Source organism: Peromyscus leucopus, chromosome 7 (genome assembly GCF_004664715.2).
Source record: "Peromyscus leucopus breed LL Stock chromosome 7, UCI_PerLeu_2.1, whole genome shotgun sequence".
Lineage (NCBI taxonomy): Eukaryota > Metazoa > Chordata > Mammalia > Rodentia > Cricetidae > Peromyscus > Peromyscus leucopus.
The window spans coordinates 85,938,657-85,957,384 of NC_051069.1; the positions used below are offsets into that span (position 1 = coordinate 85,938,657).

General features: G+C 45.5%; 1 protein-coding gene across 1 annotated transcript in view; it reads right to left on the reverse strand.

The window, feature by feature from the left end:
* Positions 1–18,728, reverse strand: part of Clstn2 (calsyntenin 2) — a 611,344-nt gene that overhangs the window by 44,239 nt on the left and 548,377 nt on the right. Inside the window, exon 19 of the mRNA XM_028866060.1 lies at positions 521–683. Within this exon, the coding sequence (XP_028721893.1) occupies positions 521–683 (163 nt within the window). The remainder of the gene's footprint in view (positions 1–520; positions 684–18,728) is intronic.

The window sequence follows — 18,728 nt, forward strand, 5'->3', positions numbered from 1 at the left end:
AGAGGTGAGGGACAGGGCTGAGGCAAGGCTCAGCACTGAGGGCTGAGTATACCCTGAGACTGGCCTCTATGACTACATGGCCTGTGGACAATTTGCTTCTCATAGACCTGGGCATGTAGATGCCAGGGGTTTGGACACTTGAGTGACAGTGAGATCCTTGGTTTCTAAGCAACCTTGAAACAATTGACAATTTCAATCAGAGAGTCTACATTTAACCCTTCAGATATACAGCCACAGTTTGGAACCAGTTAGGATCCCAAAATAATAAATAGCCTTAGTAACCCAGAGGCAACCATGAACTTGTCTAGGTTGAGCTAAAATAAAAATCCATTCTCAAGCCAGGTGTTCCATTATTACCTAGAGCTAGTGTCTAGGTTGATGCTTACTTTTGTAAGTGCTGTTTTTGCTAGTAAAGAGCATCTTTTGTTCTGGCTAGCACTCATGTTACTTGTTCTTTTTCTCTATCAGTATCTCGAATGGACAAAACACAGAGCATAAAGAGGGCTCCACTTAGGGTTACCTTGCCAACAGGCGCCGACAGTAAGTTGCATGGCTATATGAGATGGATGAATGGGCCAATCATTGGTCACCAGATATGGTTCATATGTTGCTCCATCCATGTATAGGGTGACCACAGGAAACTCCACATTGATGACATAGTAATGCCACTCTTTGTCACAAATCTAATGGGGAAAAAGAACACACAGAGAGAAACAACACTTAAAATTGAATCTAGAATGCGATACCAAACAGCTCTTTAAAATCTCATTCTGAAAGGAGAGGAAGATGTTTTGGGGTCAGCAATTATTATCTCAAAGACTTAACATAGTTTTGACGTCTATCACAACCAAGGTTATCAAACTCATTATCAAACACAATGAGAAGAAAAATTACAAGTGGATCCAGTCATCTCTAGCTGAATAGAGTCACCCTTCAGTGTTCACAGGATTGGCTCCAGGAGCCAATCTGAGTTTAAAATCTGCAGATGCTCAAGTTCTTTGTGTAAAATGGCATTGCATTTGCTGGTAACATATGCATATCCTCCTGTGTACTTTAAATAAACTCCAGGTTACTTATAATGCCCAATGCAATGTAAATTCTTTAAATAATTGCTTGGCTGTATTGCTTAGGGACTAACAAGAAAAGAGAGCCTACTCATATTCAATACGGGAGCGATTCCTCAGTTGGGTGAATTCATGGATGCAGAACCTTTAGGCATCCTGTTCACATAATTACCACCTACTTAGTCAGGCTACCTGATGGACAGGTGGGAGTGTCCGCTTAAATTTCTTTGGATGAAATTTCTCTTACTTCTTCAATATAGAGAAAGTACAATTGAAGCCATTTTTCTAAGTTCTGGGATAGATGGAACTGGATGAAGAGTAGTGCTTCAGTGAAAGGAAAGCTAAAGGTTAAGATGAATGAGGAGAGAAGAAAGGACGACAGAAGAAGAAAAAGGCAGAGCAGTTGGAATTCAGTTAGAGAGAAGGTGGAATCAGAAAGAGGAAGAAGCAGGAACCCAAGGAATTAGAGCCGCTAATCCCACTGCTGCCTGGGTAAGACTCACCAGAGAAGCTGGTGTATATCGCCTGGCCTTTCTAATTCAAGGAAAAGATTCCAAGGGAGACAGACTTCCTAGCAGAATTCTGCCTTCCTCCATCTGGGTGTGCCTAGAGAGGCAGAGAAGGGCCACAAACAGAACTTTTGGCCCACACTGAGAGCTGGATACTCTCCACATATGTCTTTGCATACATAGCCTGCCATACCCAGGGTCCTGCTCTTTCTTTCAGGGCTGGGGACCAGCATTAATGGATTAGTAGACTGTGGGGGGAGAGGGTGGTGTGACAGTTGATTTTGACTGTCATCCTCACTGGGTTGAGAAACATAGGGAATCAGCGAAGCACACCTCTGGTGTGTCTATGAGGACGTTTCTAGGGGTGATTGCCTCCATATGGCTCTGACCTAATGAATCAGTTAATCCCTTAGTGGATTCATAATATGGCCATATTACCAGGAGGTGGTGAAAGCTAGGGATGTAGGGCCTAGCTGGAGAAACAGGTTATTAGGAGGGTGTCTTTGGGACTGTATCTCACCCTGGACATTTCCTGTGTTCTTTCTGTGTTTCCTGCCTACCAAGGATGGCTCTGCTCTGTTATTGATAACTCAGAAACAATGAGCAAAAGTAGTTCTCTCTCCTCCTTTTAGGTAGTTGGTTACAGTGATGTAAAAGTAACTGATACAGGAGGAGTCACATTTCCTGACCCAAGAGACCAGACTCGCACTGTACAATCTATAACAAAAACATGGGAAGGGAGGCAGGAAGCAGAAAAGGCAGCGGGACAAGGGAATAGTGCTGCCCTCCCTCTGTGAAAGCCTGGGCTCTCTCCTTTGTGTTCAGTCTCCTCCGCTCCCTCTGCACCCCGTGGAATCCTCTGAAGTGTCTCTCATCTGTATCATTCACTCGCCATCACCCCTGCCACAGATGGCAGGGGAGGCTGATGAGTTCTACATGAAGGTGACCCCAAGGTGAGGGCATCAAAGCCCTCCCTCCGTCCCGCACTGGATTAAATGTGCTGTTTCTCATGAATAGATAACACCAACAGGGATGCTAAATGATCTTTTCCCTTTCATTTTGGAATAAGAATTTCTTCCTTAATGTTCTTTTTATATTGTCCCATCTCATATCTCAGAAAATTACTCCTTTTGAAGCCCATTAGTCTGATAAAGCCTGATGAATATTTTAGGGACTTTTGTAGGCAAGCAGGAAGGGTCCAGGAGGTTCACTCCAATGTCTTGTTGAATTCAGTGAGATCCCTGAATCAGTTTACACTCCCTATCTTATTGGTGTCCTGGATCAGACCATATCTGGATGCAGAGGTTTTGGGTTGAGCCTGTGATTAGAAGGGTGATGCCAGGTCACAGGGGAGGTCCACAGGAGGAACTGAGAGCTTAGGGCTGTTGGAAGGGGAACATTTGAATGAAGCACCCAACCCAAAGGATCTCAATGCAGCATATGTTTGGAGTTGGAGTCAAAGACAGCCAGGCAGCAGCAGAAACCTAGAAATGGTTTACATCCTGGATCTATTCCAAGACGTATCTGGAAGCTTCTGGCTAGGTCCAGGGCGACAGTCAAGTATTCCTGGACAAGCTTCCTCCCCCATGGAAATTAAGCCATCAGGGATAGCAATGTAAGTAGCACATGAGGACTCCCTGTCCTGGCTCCTGTCACTAGCCTCACAGCAGTCACCCTGTCTGTGCAGATGGCAGGTTGAGCCCTTGTGCTTCATCCAATCATACCACACTCTGTGACTGCTGAAGATGAAGCAGAATGGTCCTCTGGCCTTATTTCTCAACACTCAGCCTTTGCAAAAGACAACAGAAAACATTTCCAGGAAAAGTAAGAACCATTACACATTTTTTTTTTTTTTTGAGACAGGGTTTCTCTGTGTAGCTTTGGAGGCTGTCCTGGATCTCACTCTGTAGACCAGGCTGGCCTCGAACTCACAGAGACCCACCTGGCTCTGCCTCCCCAGTGCTGGGATTAAAGGCATGCACCACCGCCCAGCCTTCCATTTTACGTCTTAAGAGCATCAGGGCCCTTCCTAATATGGTAGTTTTTTCCTAGATACTTTTCCTATAGTTTTGTTGAACTGTGCTTCATTGAGGGGCAGCTTCCATGATGCCTTTCATAATACAGGGAGTCCGTGTCTTTAGCTGGGCCTCATGGTGGAGATGAAGAGGCTTTCCCACCCTCATTAGCATATCTATGGCTCCAAGCAGCCTTAAAGAATATGCTTGTAATATGTTTTCAACCTTGGAGATGGGAACATTTCTATTTACAGTGTTTGTATAAACATCCTGAGAAACAACAGCCGTGAATACTCTGTTTGGATCACACTGTTTAATGATTTGAAAGTTTGCATGTATCAGTTAATGTTGGCATTGAAAACCCCATTGTAAGTGGTCATGTGATGTGGCTATGGATATCCTATAATATACCTAACTATTCTCTCATTATTGGATTAATTTTATAACTGCGATTACAAATGATGCTATAATCAATTTCTTGGGCATAAATATTTGTCTGCATTTCTGAATATATCCTTAGGAAAGACTCCTGGAAGGATATTAAATGGCTCAAATATTACAGCTATTTTTAAAGTTCTTAATACATACAGTGATTTTTTTCCAGCTAAAGATTATAACTCTTTATTCTTTTACTCAGAGAATTTGAGAAGGTTCCTGTGTTGTACCATTTGTGAAAGAACACATCCTGTCTCATTTTTGTAATGAATCACAAAAGATGGTACGGGTTATGTGTTCTCAAATCAAAACAGAGACTACAACCTATGTGAAGAGCAGCCAAGACTCAGAGGAGTGAGCAGAGCTGTGCTCATGAGCTCTTAATTGGGCATCCAAACAGTCTTTTAGTTCATGCTAAGCTTAAGGCTGCAGACTTGTCTCAATGAGCTATGTCAGCAGCTAAAGGAAATGCCTAATTAGAGTTTCATAAATGTGGATCTATGATCAGGAAGAGACCCACATTGACCCTTAGCTAGAACGGCAGGGACAAACTGTAATTGAAAAATGATCGAGCCAGGAGGCAGCAGAAATAGAAGCTTTGCTACATAGGTCAACCAAGACAAGGAAACTAGGCAAAGTGACCTTTCCTTGAGGGAGAGACGAACTTGAATTCTTAGCCGCTTGTGAATCACTGGCAAACCTAACTAGCTTGACACCTGTCCCATGGTGCCCCTGAATGGATGACCAAGGCATGACCTAGACAAAGCCACCTCCTTCTCAGAACACCTGCAGGTGGGATTCTATGTTAGGTGGCTGGAGCTGCTCTTTAGACCATGAGTGAAAAAGTGGCTAGAGATTCAGAGACACACACCGAGGAAGACTATGACTCTGGAAGATCCTCTTCACAGCTGCTGACAGCCTGATTCAAATACCACCTCTAGGTTGGAAGTTCTGACTTAGTTTCTCCATTAAATCAGGTGTTTTTAATGCAGCTCTTCAGCACGTGACTTATTGATTTGCCAAGTGCTGTGTCAATTACTATTTCTATTGAGGTTGCAAGGGACAGCAGAGCTCCTGAGACGGATTCTTCGCCTTCGGGAGTTTCAATCTAATGGGGAGGGGAGAGGGGAGAAGTGATGTGATGGGACCACATACAAAAATATTCCAATCTAATGGGGATTTAAATAAGTGTTGTAACTCAGGTGCGGAGCACTTCAAGGTTCCAGAGAATGGAGAGATCTTTCCAGCTGGGAGGAAGTGGAATTTAGGGTGAATACTGCAGGACTGTTAAGGTTTCATTGGGCACAGAAAGTAGAATAGATTTCAAGCAAATGAAGCAGAAACCTCTTATTCCTTTAATTGGTCATTTTTCCCCGCTGTTGGCGGCATCAGTTTGGCAGCATATGGAGTCTAATTTTTTCCATCATTTCTGTAGAGACTTGCAAAGAACATAGCATATTTTGTGAAAAACAACCCCCAAACCTAGCCGGAACTTCCAGTCCAACTGAGGCATTGATAAAAGGCTTCTAACAACCTGGAATTCATAGTCATCCTAGGTTTGTGCAGCATGCCAGGTGAGTCCATGCCGTGTGTGTGTGTGTGTGTGTGTGTGTGTGTGTGTGTATGTTTTGTGTGTGTGTTTGTGCATGTGTGTGTGTTGTGTTAGTATGTGTGTGTCTTGTGTGTGTGTTTGTGTGTATGTTTTGTGTGTGTGTTTGTGCATGTGTGTGTGTGTTGTGTTAGTATGTGTGTGTTGTGTGTGTGTGTGTGTGTGTGTTGTGTGTATGTGTGTGTTTGTGTGTGTGTTTGTGCATGTGTGTGTGTTGTGTTAGTATGTGTGTGTCGTGTGTCGTGTGTGTGTGTGTGTGTGTGTGTGTGTGTGTGTGTGTGTGTGTGATATGTATTAGGGAGATGGGAGGCAGCAGACACTGATGTAGGTTTGGGTAGGACAGAACGTGTTTGAGAGAGGTTGGATTGTGAGAGGAGGCTGCAAGCATCCTTTGGGGCTGGAGGACTGAGAATCCGAGTTGCCTTTATTCTGCAGCCAACAGGAAGTCTGGAGTTCTCTGGGTTGGGGAAGGGGTGGCATTCAAAACAACAATCAATCTTGGAACATGCCCTCCATCTGGAAGCAGCTTTCCAGAAGCTGGCCTAGGCTATCCAATCCCCTGTCAAAGTAGGAGGATCAATTCTGCTCTAGGGATCTGTGGAAAAGAGAATGAAAGGAATGGCATGGCTTCCTATCACAAGGCGCTTGTAGACTTTGGGAGTCCGAGGTGACACTCCCGCCACCATGGGCTACAATGTTTCGTTTCCTGTCCTTCCATTTCATACAATGGCTGTGTTTGTACATCACACTGGCTCACACCTGGATCACCAGCAGAGACTCAGTGGTTGGACAGTGGACTCACCAGATCAGATTGTCCCTGACAGCCTCACCTGGAGATGCTGCAGGCACTTCAAATTCACTGTGTCCAAACTGGGCTCCGCAGTGCTCCTCACTCCCACACCAGCCCCAAACATACCCTCTGTGTCCCTGTCTCATGTCATCTGTCAGCTCAGGCACCACCCTCACCTCCGCTTTAGACTCCTCCCACTCTGCCCTCACGTGTCTTGTGAGATGGTTCTCTCTTGTTTTCCCTCCCCTCTGTACCCCGCTCCTACTCAGCACTTGCCATAGAGAGAGGGGCCAAGAGGTAGAGAGGGGGATCACTGACTGAGAAGGCAGACCTGGTACAGACAGCAAAGCGGAGATGCCTGAACAATGGAAGGGTCTGTAGCAATGGTATAAATGTGGGTTGGTCAGAGCGATCAGTTTGCCCTGGGGCTTAAGTGAGCCACAAAATGAGATGGACGAGGAGGTGAAGTGAAGGCTCAGGAGAGAGTCCATGTAGACTGAGTCCAGGGTTCTGGGGTAAATGGTTGAATAGCACACATTCTTCATTACTTTCTTAGGATTTCTGTTCGGAACTTGGAGAGAGAAAATCTTTGCTGCTGCATTGGTTAAGTGAGAGTGACAATAACAGTATCACTCATGGGGTTGTTGTGTGGCCAGGACCTATTTCTAGTCTTTTCCAAAATACACCGAGATGCTGGGTAAAATGACAACAGTCAAATAAAGACGCAAGAATAAGACACATGGGAAGAGAGCTCTCCAGACATCACACACGAAGGAATTAGAGGTGAGAATTGAAACTAATGGTTGCTCAGGGCTGTGCCTTATTCCATCAGTGGGAGTTACAAAGGCCCTTGGAGAGAAGAGGCATTAAGGTCCTCTGCCCTGTGCAAAAAGAGGACTTGACCTGAGATAGCTGCATGAAGTTGGTATGTTGAGGGGACAGCTTGAAGCCTGGATCCCAGGACAAATATGACTGCTGACTTACGGCTGAAGGGTAGAAGCCAGCTAAGTACCTTGCCTCCTAGGCTTGCTCCACACATGGGTATCAGGTCTAAGTGTGGACAGCTGACACAGGATAGAAGCCCTGAGCTCAGAAACTAACTTAAAATGTATCCACAAAGTCTGTAGGGCCCTTGGAAAGACAAATTCAAATACATTAAGCATAGATAGGAATGAAGAGCACAGTGTCAATGAGCTGGAATCCCAATGCGATTGTGTAGCATCTCCATCCTGCCAAGGCAAGGGTGCCACTCTACTCAATAATCCATTTAAGATCTTCTAAGGAGGTCACCTGCACTTCTGAGCCAGTGTGCTTCCTGTGGAGGTGACCAGGACAGCTCAGATGCCACCCACTGGACCTTCTATCAGAAAGCCGACTCAGGGCCACTGGGAACAGGAGATATAGCAGGTGGCCTGTGTCCAAGAGACCATCCATGTTTGGAGTTTGTTTGAAACATTTGAGCAAATCCTCAGAGCAATCCTGAAAACTGCCCTTGCCCCTTGTGTTTGGAGCATATACATCAAGAATTGCTCAATATGCAAGGATTTCAGCTCCTCCACAGGGACAGAAAAGCACACTAGCCCTTTCTTAGACACTGGTGTTTTGCCTGCATCCTGGCACTTTGGAACTGTGGCATGATGCTCTACTTTCACTCTACATAGTCAGCTGGTTCATTCATTCATTCATTCATTCATTCATGATTAAAAAACAACCCAGTGCCTTGAAAGGATTCTAATTAGATCTCCCTTCCCCACCCCTGGATGATGTTCATTTCAGCTCCCTTTGTACCTCCAGTTACGGGGTGTGTGTGTGTGTGTGTGTGTGTGTGTGTGTGTGTGTGTGTATGTGTGCACTGAAGAGCCCAGTACAATAAGTCACTCCTCTAATTAAAAGATTTCCCTTCACCCACCTTGGGGCTCGTCTATACACCTGTCAGAATCCCATGAAGGAAAAGTTAGTAGAGTTGGACAGGAGTCAGGTCAGAGCCAGTGACCCCTGGGAATGGTGCTCTCCAGCTCAGGGGTGGACAGCCAGGGGCCATGAGGCCTCCATTTACTGTCACTCAGGAAAAGGTTCTTCTGTGACCCTTACGGGCTTTGGTTCCCAAGTGGGAGTCTATAAAACATGGCCTTGCAAGATGCACCTCACAAACGCTCTTTGGAAAACCTCACTGAATACAGCTTAACAGGTTGTTTTCACTGGGATTTCTAAAGCATGGTCCCAGGCTCAAAGGGAACAGCATCTCTTGAGAACTTGTTAGGAATGCCGACTTCCCTGGGGCCCTGGCCTCTGGTCCCCCACTTCACCCAAACCAGAAGCTCCAGGGTGGTGCCTGGCAAGGCTGTTTCAGCAAGCCTGCAGGCAGCTCTGGAGCTGTTACATTTGAGAACCTCTGCTCAGAGGTGCAGCTTAGGGTGGGTTCATTTCTGTCAGCTTGACTGGAGTTAGAATTACCCTGGAGCGGCACCTCTGGGCCTGTCTGGGTGGATCTTTCTAGAGAGGTTTAACTGAGGAAAGAAGACCTACTCTGAGTGTTGGCGATACCATCCGATGGTCCCAGGGTTCCAGACTGAATTAAAGGGAGAGAGCGAGGGGCGCACCAGCAATCTCCCTGCTTGCTGACTATGGATACACTGTGCTCAGCTAACTCTTTCCCCAGGCACTCAGCTACAGCCACCGGCACACTGTCCCTGCTATAACGGGCTCAAGTTTCAATCCAAGAGCCAAAACAAACCCTCGTCTCCAGAAGTTGCTCTTATGTGGACTTTTTTCATAGCAATGAAAAATAACTAACATAATTTTAGAACCTCACTCATTTTATTTCTTATACTAGGCACTTGTAATAAAAGTTCCCAGAAGATTGCTGCAAAATTCATTCATTTTCCCCAACACATGTTTATTGTATTTTCACTATGCCTCAATACTTCTTGGTTCTGGGGTTGTGACAATGAATTACATGCTGTTGTCCCCTTCCCTCACCATCAGAAGCTGGGGTTCACATTTTCTTCCCGCTACTTTTCTAGAACTCTGGACTGATTACCCCAAGACAAATGTCTGTCCTTGGCCGGTCACATGTTCTTCCTCTTTTAGACTTTGCTTCTAGCATGAGCCATTGACTTCCCCTGAGGATGTTTCCTCATGAATTTCCAGAGCCAGGTGACACTTGTCAGGGCCCTGGGGCACAGGTTCACAGCCTCAGGGGCCTCTTATGCCTGCTGGAGGTTGTAAGCTTAAATGTACCAAGTGGATTTTGTATTTTACCAGGTTAGGAAGCACGTTTTTAAACTTGAGATTTAGGAAAGGGACCCTTGCTCCATGGTTGCTCTCATCCTGGGCATAATCAGCGGCACAGAGCCAAAGCAGACTGTGCTTCCAAACAGGCCAGTGCTGAAAGAGAGTCATGTTAGGATAGTGCGAGTACAGAGTATGGAATCTTCTTCCCCCAAGAGCCTGCAACTCTCCAGTCCCACCACACACACCAAGAAGACCGAACAACTCGCATTGACTACTTCTCCTTGTCCAAGCAGAGGGCAGAGGAGGCCCCAGCAGGCACAGGGGCTTCGATACAAAGGACCAAATCCTTGGTGGGCACATGTGTAGGAGTTTGTATCATTAACTATAAACTCAGAGGCCCTATGAGACCCTGGCTAGGAAAGACGGATTGGGTCTTCTCATCAATGTCTGTTCATCTGGGAGTCTGGCACCTCTCTACATTCCTATTGAAATCCAGAGGCTATAAGCAAGTCAGCTCAGGAATGGGGTCTAACACTCACTGAACACCAGTTTCCGTGTCTAAAATGGGTAGAGCACTGTAGGGAGGGAGGGAAGTCCTAGGTGAATGTGTACTGTTGACACGAACATAGCCGTGGAGGATTCTAATGCCCCAGACCCATGGGAGTGGCAAATCTTCCCTGGGTGAGACTCAAAGAGATGGCAATGCCTTCCTCTGGTTCATTTTGGATGTTGATAGTGTGTGCAAAAATGTCCACTAGCTTTCTCCCCACTGCATGCTTATGGCCCGAAGATTGTTCCCCTATAGAAACTGCTCCTTTAGAGATGAACTGAAACTGCTTTTTTGTCATATACATATACACACATACATATATCTCTGCCTAGTGTGAATATATATATCATTATATACAATATATGATATATATTAATATACACACACATACATACATATATCCATGCCTCCTGGTTTATCTGCATGTAATAATTCTACCTTCTTATCAGCTGTATGTAGCAGCCCTGACTTTCTGTTCAACTGTATATAATAAGCTCACCAGGCTTCTGCTGTGCTGTGGCTTCTCCATCAGAAGACCTGAACACCTGATTCCCAGCTTCCCTGCTTGGGTGTCTGTCTTTTCTTCATTCTCTAGTTGCCTTAGGTACCAGGTACCCAAGCCATGCACCAATCTTGTAGGAAGTTGTGATTTGTTCAACAAATATTTGTTTCTAATGGTCTGAGGTCAGCACTGTGCTATGAATTTATTATATAAAGAGAGCAAAATAGATTCAGTTTCTTCTCTTAGAGGAGAGACAGCAAGTATGATGTACACAGCAGTCAAGTCTCCCTTGTGTCTGCAAGAAACCCTTTGGGTGAGGTTCAAGGTATAGCAGGGGTCCATATGAGGTAGTCCACTCATGGCCTTGCAGAACTTAATCGTTCTAGCACGAGCTCTTTGCTGGACCTAGGAATGGAGTCTGGAACATTACATTGAAAGAAAGGAGGAGAATAAATGGGCTAACAGCGTAAGAGTATTCAAGGCAGAGGGATGCAGAGTAAGCAGTAGGATGGAGTTTGTATCATAGGAGCAGGAGCCTGGGCAGGGAGCCTATGAATGACAGCTGCTTCTCTCTCCAGAATCCTGCCAGCTTCAGCACCACCTGGGGTCACACCAACCCTTTCTAATTTCTGCTCCCCCATTCCTGTGGGAATTCCCTTTCTGACCCAGCAGGACAGTCTACACTGAAGCTGTGGGGCTAGACCTCTCAGGTCAGATTCTGATAGTGTCCTTTCCCAGCTGTGTGGTGAACTGGGGCGAATCACATTCCTTCTCTGTGCCTTCCTTTACAACATGGAACTGAGAACAGAAGTAGCTGCCTCACGGAGTTGTGATGAACACAACCTCCTTCAAACACTGACTTACCTCTCCCGTGCTGATAAAGGGCAGTGTCACCAGGGCTGCGCATCCCTTCTCCCACTCATGGGCTATACAATTTACTCACTGCTGTTGCCGGTCCAAGAAGAGCCCACCCCATTCCTCTCTGCACTAGACAGAGCGCTTTCACAGCATCAGCCTGTCAATCCCTGCTGTCCCCATCCCTGCTTTTCATCCAAGGCACACGTGGAAATCTACATCCTACAACTAAATTATATAATCTGCCCATTTATCACTTCAACATGTAATCGGTGTTAAAATTAACATATTTTACACTTGTTTTTTTTCTCTTTGTAATCCAATCTGTATTTTATTCTCACATTACATCTTAATTCAAACTAGCCACAGTTGAAGTGCTCCTGAGGTCCACGAGGACAAGGACCATGTCCATTCCATATCTCTTGTGAACTCCTGTGGCACCTTGAACCTTACCCAGGTAGCAGGTAAGTTCTCTGCTAACATTGAACGCACAAGGGGAGGCAGAGATGGGTGGGTGCATGAGAGGGCTCACGTCCTGAAAGGCCTGACTCCCTCCAAAGGGTCTCGCTCTGTTACTGGGCACATAGCTCTTAGGACACTAAAGAATCAAATCTGCTTGTGGTCTTTTCAAAGAGAAGCTAGAGTGGGGCTTAGGGCCCCAGGGGACCAAGGCAGCCCAAGAAGAGGGAACTGCAAAGAAATGTGGGGTATCTCCAATACGTCCTGTGGGGTATCTCCAATACGTCCTCTAGTTTCTTAGGGACTTCACAGGGGGAAGCCAAGGACTGGCAGAGATGAAAAGAATACTTTGGTATAAAAATGTGTCTTTCCATCCTTAATTTCTCCCTTTGTTCCTTCTCCCACAGATAAGCATCAGGGTGCTCACAAGTACCTTTCCTTACCCCTAGGGAAGGTGGTGTTTGTGGGAAGCTATGGAGGAGCAGGTGAGAGCTCTCAAGAGCCCATCCAGCCTTTCTGTGGCCCAGGGGTTGGCGGTGATCTCAGGGTAACACAGCTGGCTCATGATGTTCACAGTGGGGTGGACCCCAGGACTCCTCTCTGGTCTTCAGGCCTGGGCTTTAAAAGGTATTTCTTGGCAAAGAGAATAAGTCTGTAAGGTGTTAGATGGGAACCCCATGATATTAAACAAGCAGGAAGCTTGATCATGTATATGAAAAAAGTTAATTTTTCTTTCTGCTACTCTTGAGTTCTGAACTTGGCTCTCCATTAATATAGTCTATCTGTAGGTGATAAAGGGTGGAATCCTTGCAAGTTAAAAAGAAAAGAGAAAATTGCAGTGGATATCTTTAGAGAGACATAATTGTAATTTTATTGACACATCTCATATCTCAGTCTGCTGGGAAAAAAATCCCCTAAATAATTCAAATAAAAAAATTCTGTGCCCAGAAAAAGAGTGGAGTGATCTAGAATTGAAATGTTTAAATGTTTCCACTTTTAAAGACATGGTACTTGTTGGTATAAAGCATGTTCTGCATGCCAGAGCTCACAGGGGACTTCCTCAGCTGGTGGCCCTGTGGCCTGGCCAGTCACGGGGGTGTGGGGTGTGTGTGTGTGTGTGTGTGTGTGTGTGTGTGTGTGTGTGTGTGTGCCTGTCTATGCCCACAGCAGCAGAGAATAGAACACATGCACAGAGGCTGTGTGAGTGTCTCGCACAGAGTTCTTCCTAAACTGATCTTGTTGTGGTGGGGCTCGGGGCTGTCAGCAGGCCCTGCTGTGATCATCACACCGACGTGACGCTCCAGACAAGCAGAGTCACGCCACCACTGCTGGCTCACCTACTCCCCTGTAGAGCCATTTCCCTGGAGGTTGATAGACATTTCACAACTGCTTTTCCAAGGATGGCTTGCCAACAAATTGCCTCTGCTTGGAACGCCACAGCAAAGAAATTGGATATTTACTCCAAACAACCAATAAAGCCATTAACTTTGAGGGAATCTGCAGGACTCTTTGGGGAAACAGTTGCAGTTTAAAATCCATGATAACATCCAAAATCTTGAGCACAGGCTCCTTCCGATGTTATGAATATTTACCAAGTGGAATTTTCACACCTGGGTTTTGAGCTCTTAAACAGCTCTGAAAAACTGGTTAAAATCTAGCCCATCTAGCCACCTAAAGAAAAACAAAACAAAAACAAAATGAAAAGTGAAATAAATTCAAGCATGCCCAGACCCCACTTTCTGGCTTTGGAGAGGTAAGCTGGCCATTCACTTCTCTGTTCTGCTTCCCATGGACCACTCAGCATAGACTCCATGAGTACCCACTATAGGCAACCCATGGGCCAGTTCCAAGCTTCAGTCTGGTTGCAGATGGCAAGGAATGCAGATGTAAATGCATCTCCACTTCCACAGAAGGGGCTCATTCATCCTGGCTCCCAGCCAAGCTACACTGTCAGCAAGCAGATTTTATGGACTTCTGTGCAAGGCTGGGGAGGTCTCAGAGTTTACAACTTTATTATCATGGCTTTTGGTGTGTATTCCTTATGCACCCCTCCCTGCCCATGCAGGGCTTTATGTAGAGAAATGCAAGGAAATGAACTACATTACCCATCACCCACCATGGCAGAGAAAGCAAAGCAGAGGCACCACCATTCAAGTGCAGAGTTGAGCATGTGCCACCTGAGAGGATGCAGCTCAGCCCAGACCCCGACCTTCTGGGAATCTGAATCTTCCTTCCTACCAGAGTTCCAGGTAATTTGTAGGCACTGTATGTTTGAGGACTTCTGCTCTTGGATGGTGGAACGTGCCCTCAAAGACATTTTTTTTTTTAATTTGAATATGAATTTGAAGTGAGTCTATGTAAGATTCTTGCAAGTCAGGAGGAATTAGACTGTGAGCTGCAGGGGAGTTCTGGGAGAGGAGCAGATGTCTCTGAAGTATGTTACTCAAGCCCTAAGGACTTAGTTGGTGTCCCTCCTCCCACATCACACCTCAGTCCAGGTAGGGGAGAGCAGCTTCCATAAGTTTGCTGGAGGGCCGACACTGACTTTTCACCCTTGTGTAGTGGCCACGGGAGCCAGCGGTCTCCAAAGAATATCAGAGCGACTGAGCCTGCCCTTGTAATCATCCATTTCCCCACAGAAAGCCTGAGCAGGGAGCCCTGGGATGGCAGGCATTGCATTAGTGCAAGCATCAGGACACAGGAGAACATGAGAGAACAGGCAGGCACCAGGCTGAAGAGGACAGGGATGGAATGACCGGAGATGGGGTGCCCTGGTGCAAGTGTGACAAAGTGAAAGCTGGTGTCTCAAGAGCAGCAGCATCCATCTCCTTGTGTTGGAGTTTTCCCGTCACTGGGGACCCAGAGCAAGAGCAGCAAGATTGGTTTTTATAATGACTGCCTCCAAACCTGTTCATTTAGCTGTTATTTATGTATTTACATCCACTTCATTCCTCATCAGATTTAACATTAATTTGTGTTAATAGATCCTTAACAACCATCATTAATGGCAACAAAACTAATCGTTTTTCCATTAATGAAGTCTACTTTATTATTTTCAAAGTGTTCCACAATACTACCCCCTTTCTCTCCGGTCTCCCCAGGAGAATGAGTGAGTATTGCAAGTACTCTACAATGCAAAAAACAAGAATGGTCAAAGTTCAATGATGCTATCAGAAGTAGCTTGGGGGTGGGTAGGCTGCCCCCCTCCCCCAGCCTAGCTCTCCTGAATCCTAATGCTGTTTCTTCTTGGCTGACTTTGCAAAGTGATGTAGCAAACATGGAAATCAAACCGACAATAACACCACGACCCGGACCATCAGAGGCAGGCAGGCACAGAAGAGAGCAGCTGCTGTATTGAGCCAAGAACACTTTCCTTTGTCATGATGATCCGTGTTATAGGGTCAGGACTTGAGTGGTTTCAGGGTCAGCTTGAGTGATTTTCTTTGACTCAGTAGCAGGACTGTCCGGTTGAATGAAAAGTCTCTCTCTTTCACACACACAGATAGTGTGAGCATATCGTTAATTTTCTAATATGCTTTTCTTCAGTGGTCATATATAGCTGTGACTATTGTATCTATCACTTGTTTCCTTGGTTACCAGATATTTTTCTGAATCCTAATAATGAGCAAAGCTGCTGTTTGAACCGGCTTCTGAGATTCAGTTAGATGAAATGCCTGTATTTAGCCCTTGTGGGTGACTAAGGAGACATTTGGGTTCAGCTTCCCTGATGCTGACTCCAAATCTTTGTGCTCAGGCTTGGGACCCCCGGTACGATCTTTCCTGGCCTCTCACAAAGCACCTTAACTGATAACTTTGCTTGCCCCTCAGTGAGAACTTTGATTTTCTGTAGGGTTTATGTCCACGAGAGACACTCAGAGAAATACTAGGTTCTATTACCCAATTCCCACACCAAGGCTGACTCTGCAAGTGAACAGAGCTGCCTGGCATGAAGGTCAGCTTCCGGCATCTTCAACTACTCTCTAAGCATCCGGTACCAGGACTGGAACTAACTGGGTCTTTGTTGCTTGGGTTACAGTTCTCAGCCCAGGAAAAAAAAGAAAGAAACAAACAAACAAACAAAGAAAAAATGCCCAAGTCCAATACTTCCTCCCATGCCCTTGGCTGACCATCTAATTACAAGGTCCAATTAAAGTAATTGCACATCAGGGACCTTGAAGACATTAGGAAATTAAAGGTCACCTTGCCACTGAGTTCCAGAAAGGTCTATTGCTTCTGCTGCTGTCAGTAGGTGGGGCTGTGAGTCATACAGTTGAAAACGTGAATCTGGACTCTGGGGAATCAGGAGAAAAGCCTCTGAAGATGGCAGATTCTGTTAGAGCTCTGGATTAGGCTGGTTAGTGTGGCACATGTTATCAGAGTCAGGTGTGTGTGTGTGTGTGTGTGTGTGTGCGCGCGCACATGTGAGCGCATGTGTTTGGAAGTGGACAGGTTTTTAAATATCAAAAACCCATAACCACATAAATCTAGAAACACAGGTTTGGTTTCCCCATCCAGTTATATAGCTGAGCCACAGCTGGCGAGAGCTGAGTTACATGAAGATGAAGTGAAGCAGATAAGGTAATTCAGTTTTCCTAAACGGCTTTTATGTTGACATAATCATTGTTAATTATTTAGGTTAGTGTGAACAATTCATTCTATGTTCATAATTCAGGAAAAAAGTTGTTGGTGTTAGGGATTCCAAAGACTCGCTGCCTTTGTACAATCTTGGGATTTTCTTTCTTTTCTTTTTTTCTTTTTCTTTTTTTGGATAAATGTTAACGAAGGCTAAAAGGAAATATACCCAGAATTAAAAACTTAGTACCTGGCCTGAGATGGAGGGCTCAAGGCTTGCTTTGTACAGAGGTGCTGGCCTGAGCCCGAGGTTGTGAGCACTGATTCTCAAGTGCCCACTCTGACCACTCCTGGGGGCACTCAGGGAGAGAAGACAGAGAGAGGGCCTTGGTGGTGCAGTTTTTATTGGAGAGAACAGTTGAACAATGAGAAATAAAATGTTGCATTTATTTATATCTTGACCCACCCAAAATATATTGAATGGGGTGTCTTGTGAAGATAATACCAACACAAGATATACATTTTAAGCTGGGAAATAGCAGCCATGAAAAAGAAAATGTGGATTGGAAAATCTTGTTCTCTGAGACCCCTTAGGTCTTGGCACCATCTGGAGCAAGAAAGATTTGAGACATGATTGCTTCTCGATGCCACCTGTCTTTATGGAAAATAGTCCCATGTGGTCCACCAGCTGTCTGGAGTGGGAAGCTAAGAGGCATAACCCAGCAGCACCGTGCATCAAGGTAGGGCTCCCTATGTCTCAGTCTTGGGGAACCTATATCCTGTAAAATGTGTAATAGTCCTGTTCTTTCCCTTTCTCCCCTCACATAAGACACGATAGTTAATTATTGCTACTTCACACTGTTTTGGAAGAACACTAATCTCAGCTGAAGGCAGCTTCATGGCACCCTTTGCATCTCCCCTCATCCCTTGCCTCACTCCGTGCTCCTCCATCTCATCACCCTCCATTGGTCTCTGCAGTGTGGAGCAGAACCTCCCAGGCCTCTACCGCAGGTCTCGCTTTAAGAAGACATAGGACAAGACAAAGAGCTTAGAAGAACTCCGGAGGAAGTGTACATGGCTTCTGCCTCATTGTCTATTGACACACTTTCACAGAGGGAACAGACAATTGGTTGGAAGCTTCCCAGCAGCCAATACAAAGAGGAAACCTGATGGCCATACATCTTAGGCCCAGAAAAGGAACAGGTACCTACTGTTAAAAATGAAAACAGCCCTTTCTCCTATGGAGTCTAGACAGAAATCTGTCTGTGGTTCATACAAAGGGGGCCCCCTGTCATGTGGAAACCATTGTTCTCAACACTCTCATCCTTCTACTGAGTTTTGTGGGCTGGTTTTCCTAACCATACTCTTCAATGAGGTCAAAGGTTAACACTGAGACACACCTTCTAAAGACAGCCCTGGGTTTTAGAGAACACTTAAGAGGGCTGTGTGGCTGAAGACAAGCCATTTCAGTTCTCTGGCCCCAAGTCTCCTGATGTGGCATCTGTGGTGATTCTTCTTCACATGTTGCTGTGAAGGTTCAAAGACCCTCGTGGAGGGAAGCTTGACATGTGTTCCTTTGGCTCTCCGCTCCCAATGCTCTGTGTTACCTGAGTACTATTACTACCCAGAGCCTGACTTGATAGAGTAGGGTTCTGCCAAGTATTCCTCCGACCCCACAGAAACCAGCTTGATGTCTAGGGTAAAGTAAGCATGGTTCTCAGTATTAGAATGAAGAAGCCGACTTGCTCTGGGCCCCATGACTAACACTGCAGTTTTCGGAACGGCACGGCTGAGATTGCAAACACCTCTGTACTGCATGTAAATGATTCTCCTCCATCCTAAACAATAACACAGATTTAATTAAAAACACCTTTAAAACATCCTTTCAAAGTCTAGTCCCAGTCCTCTGTTCCTCTTCCAACTCTCAATTTAGTGACTTGAATGTGATTTTTGCTGAAACCTCTGAATGGCAAATCAAATTTTCATCCCCAAGTGTCAGAGATAAAGCTGTGTGAGAGAACAGAATAATTAAAGGCCAAAGAGGTAAACCCGGGCTCTGAGTGCAGCGGGAACACAAGAGAAAGTCAGTGTTGTTCACGCACTTTCTTGGGCTGATTAAACCAAAGGTCTTGGT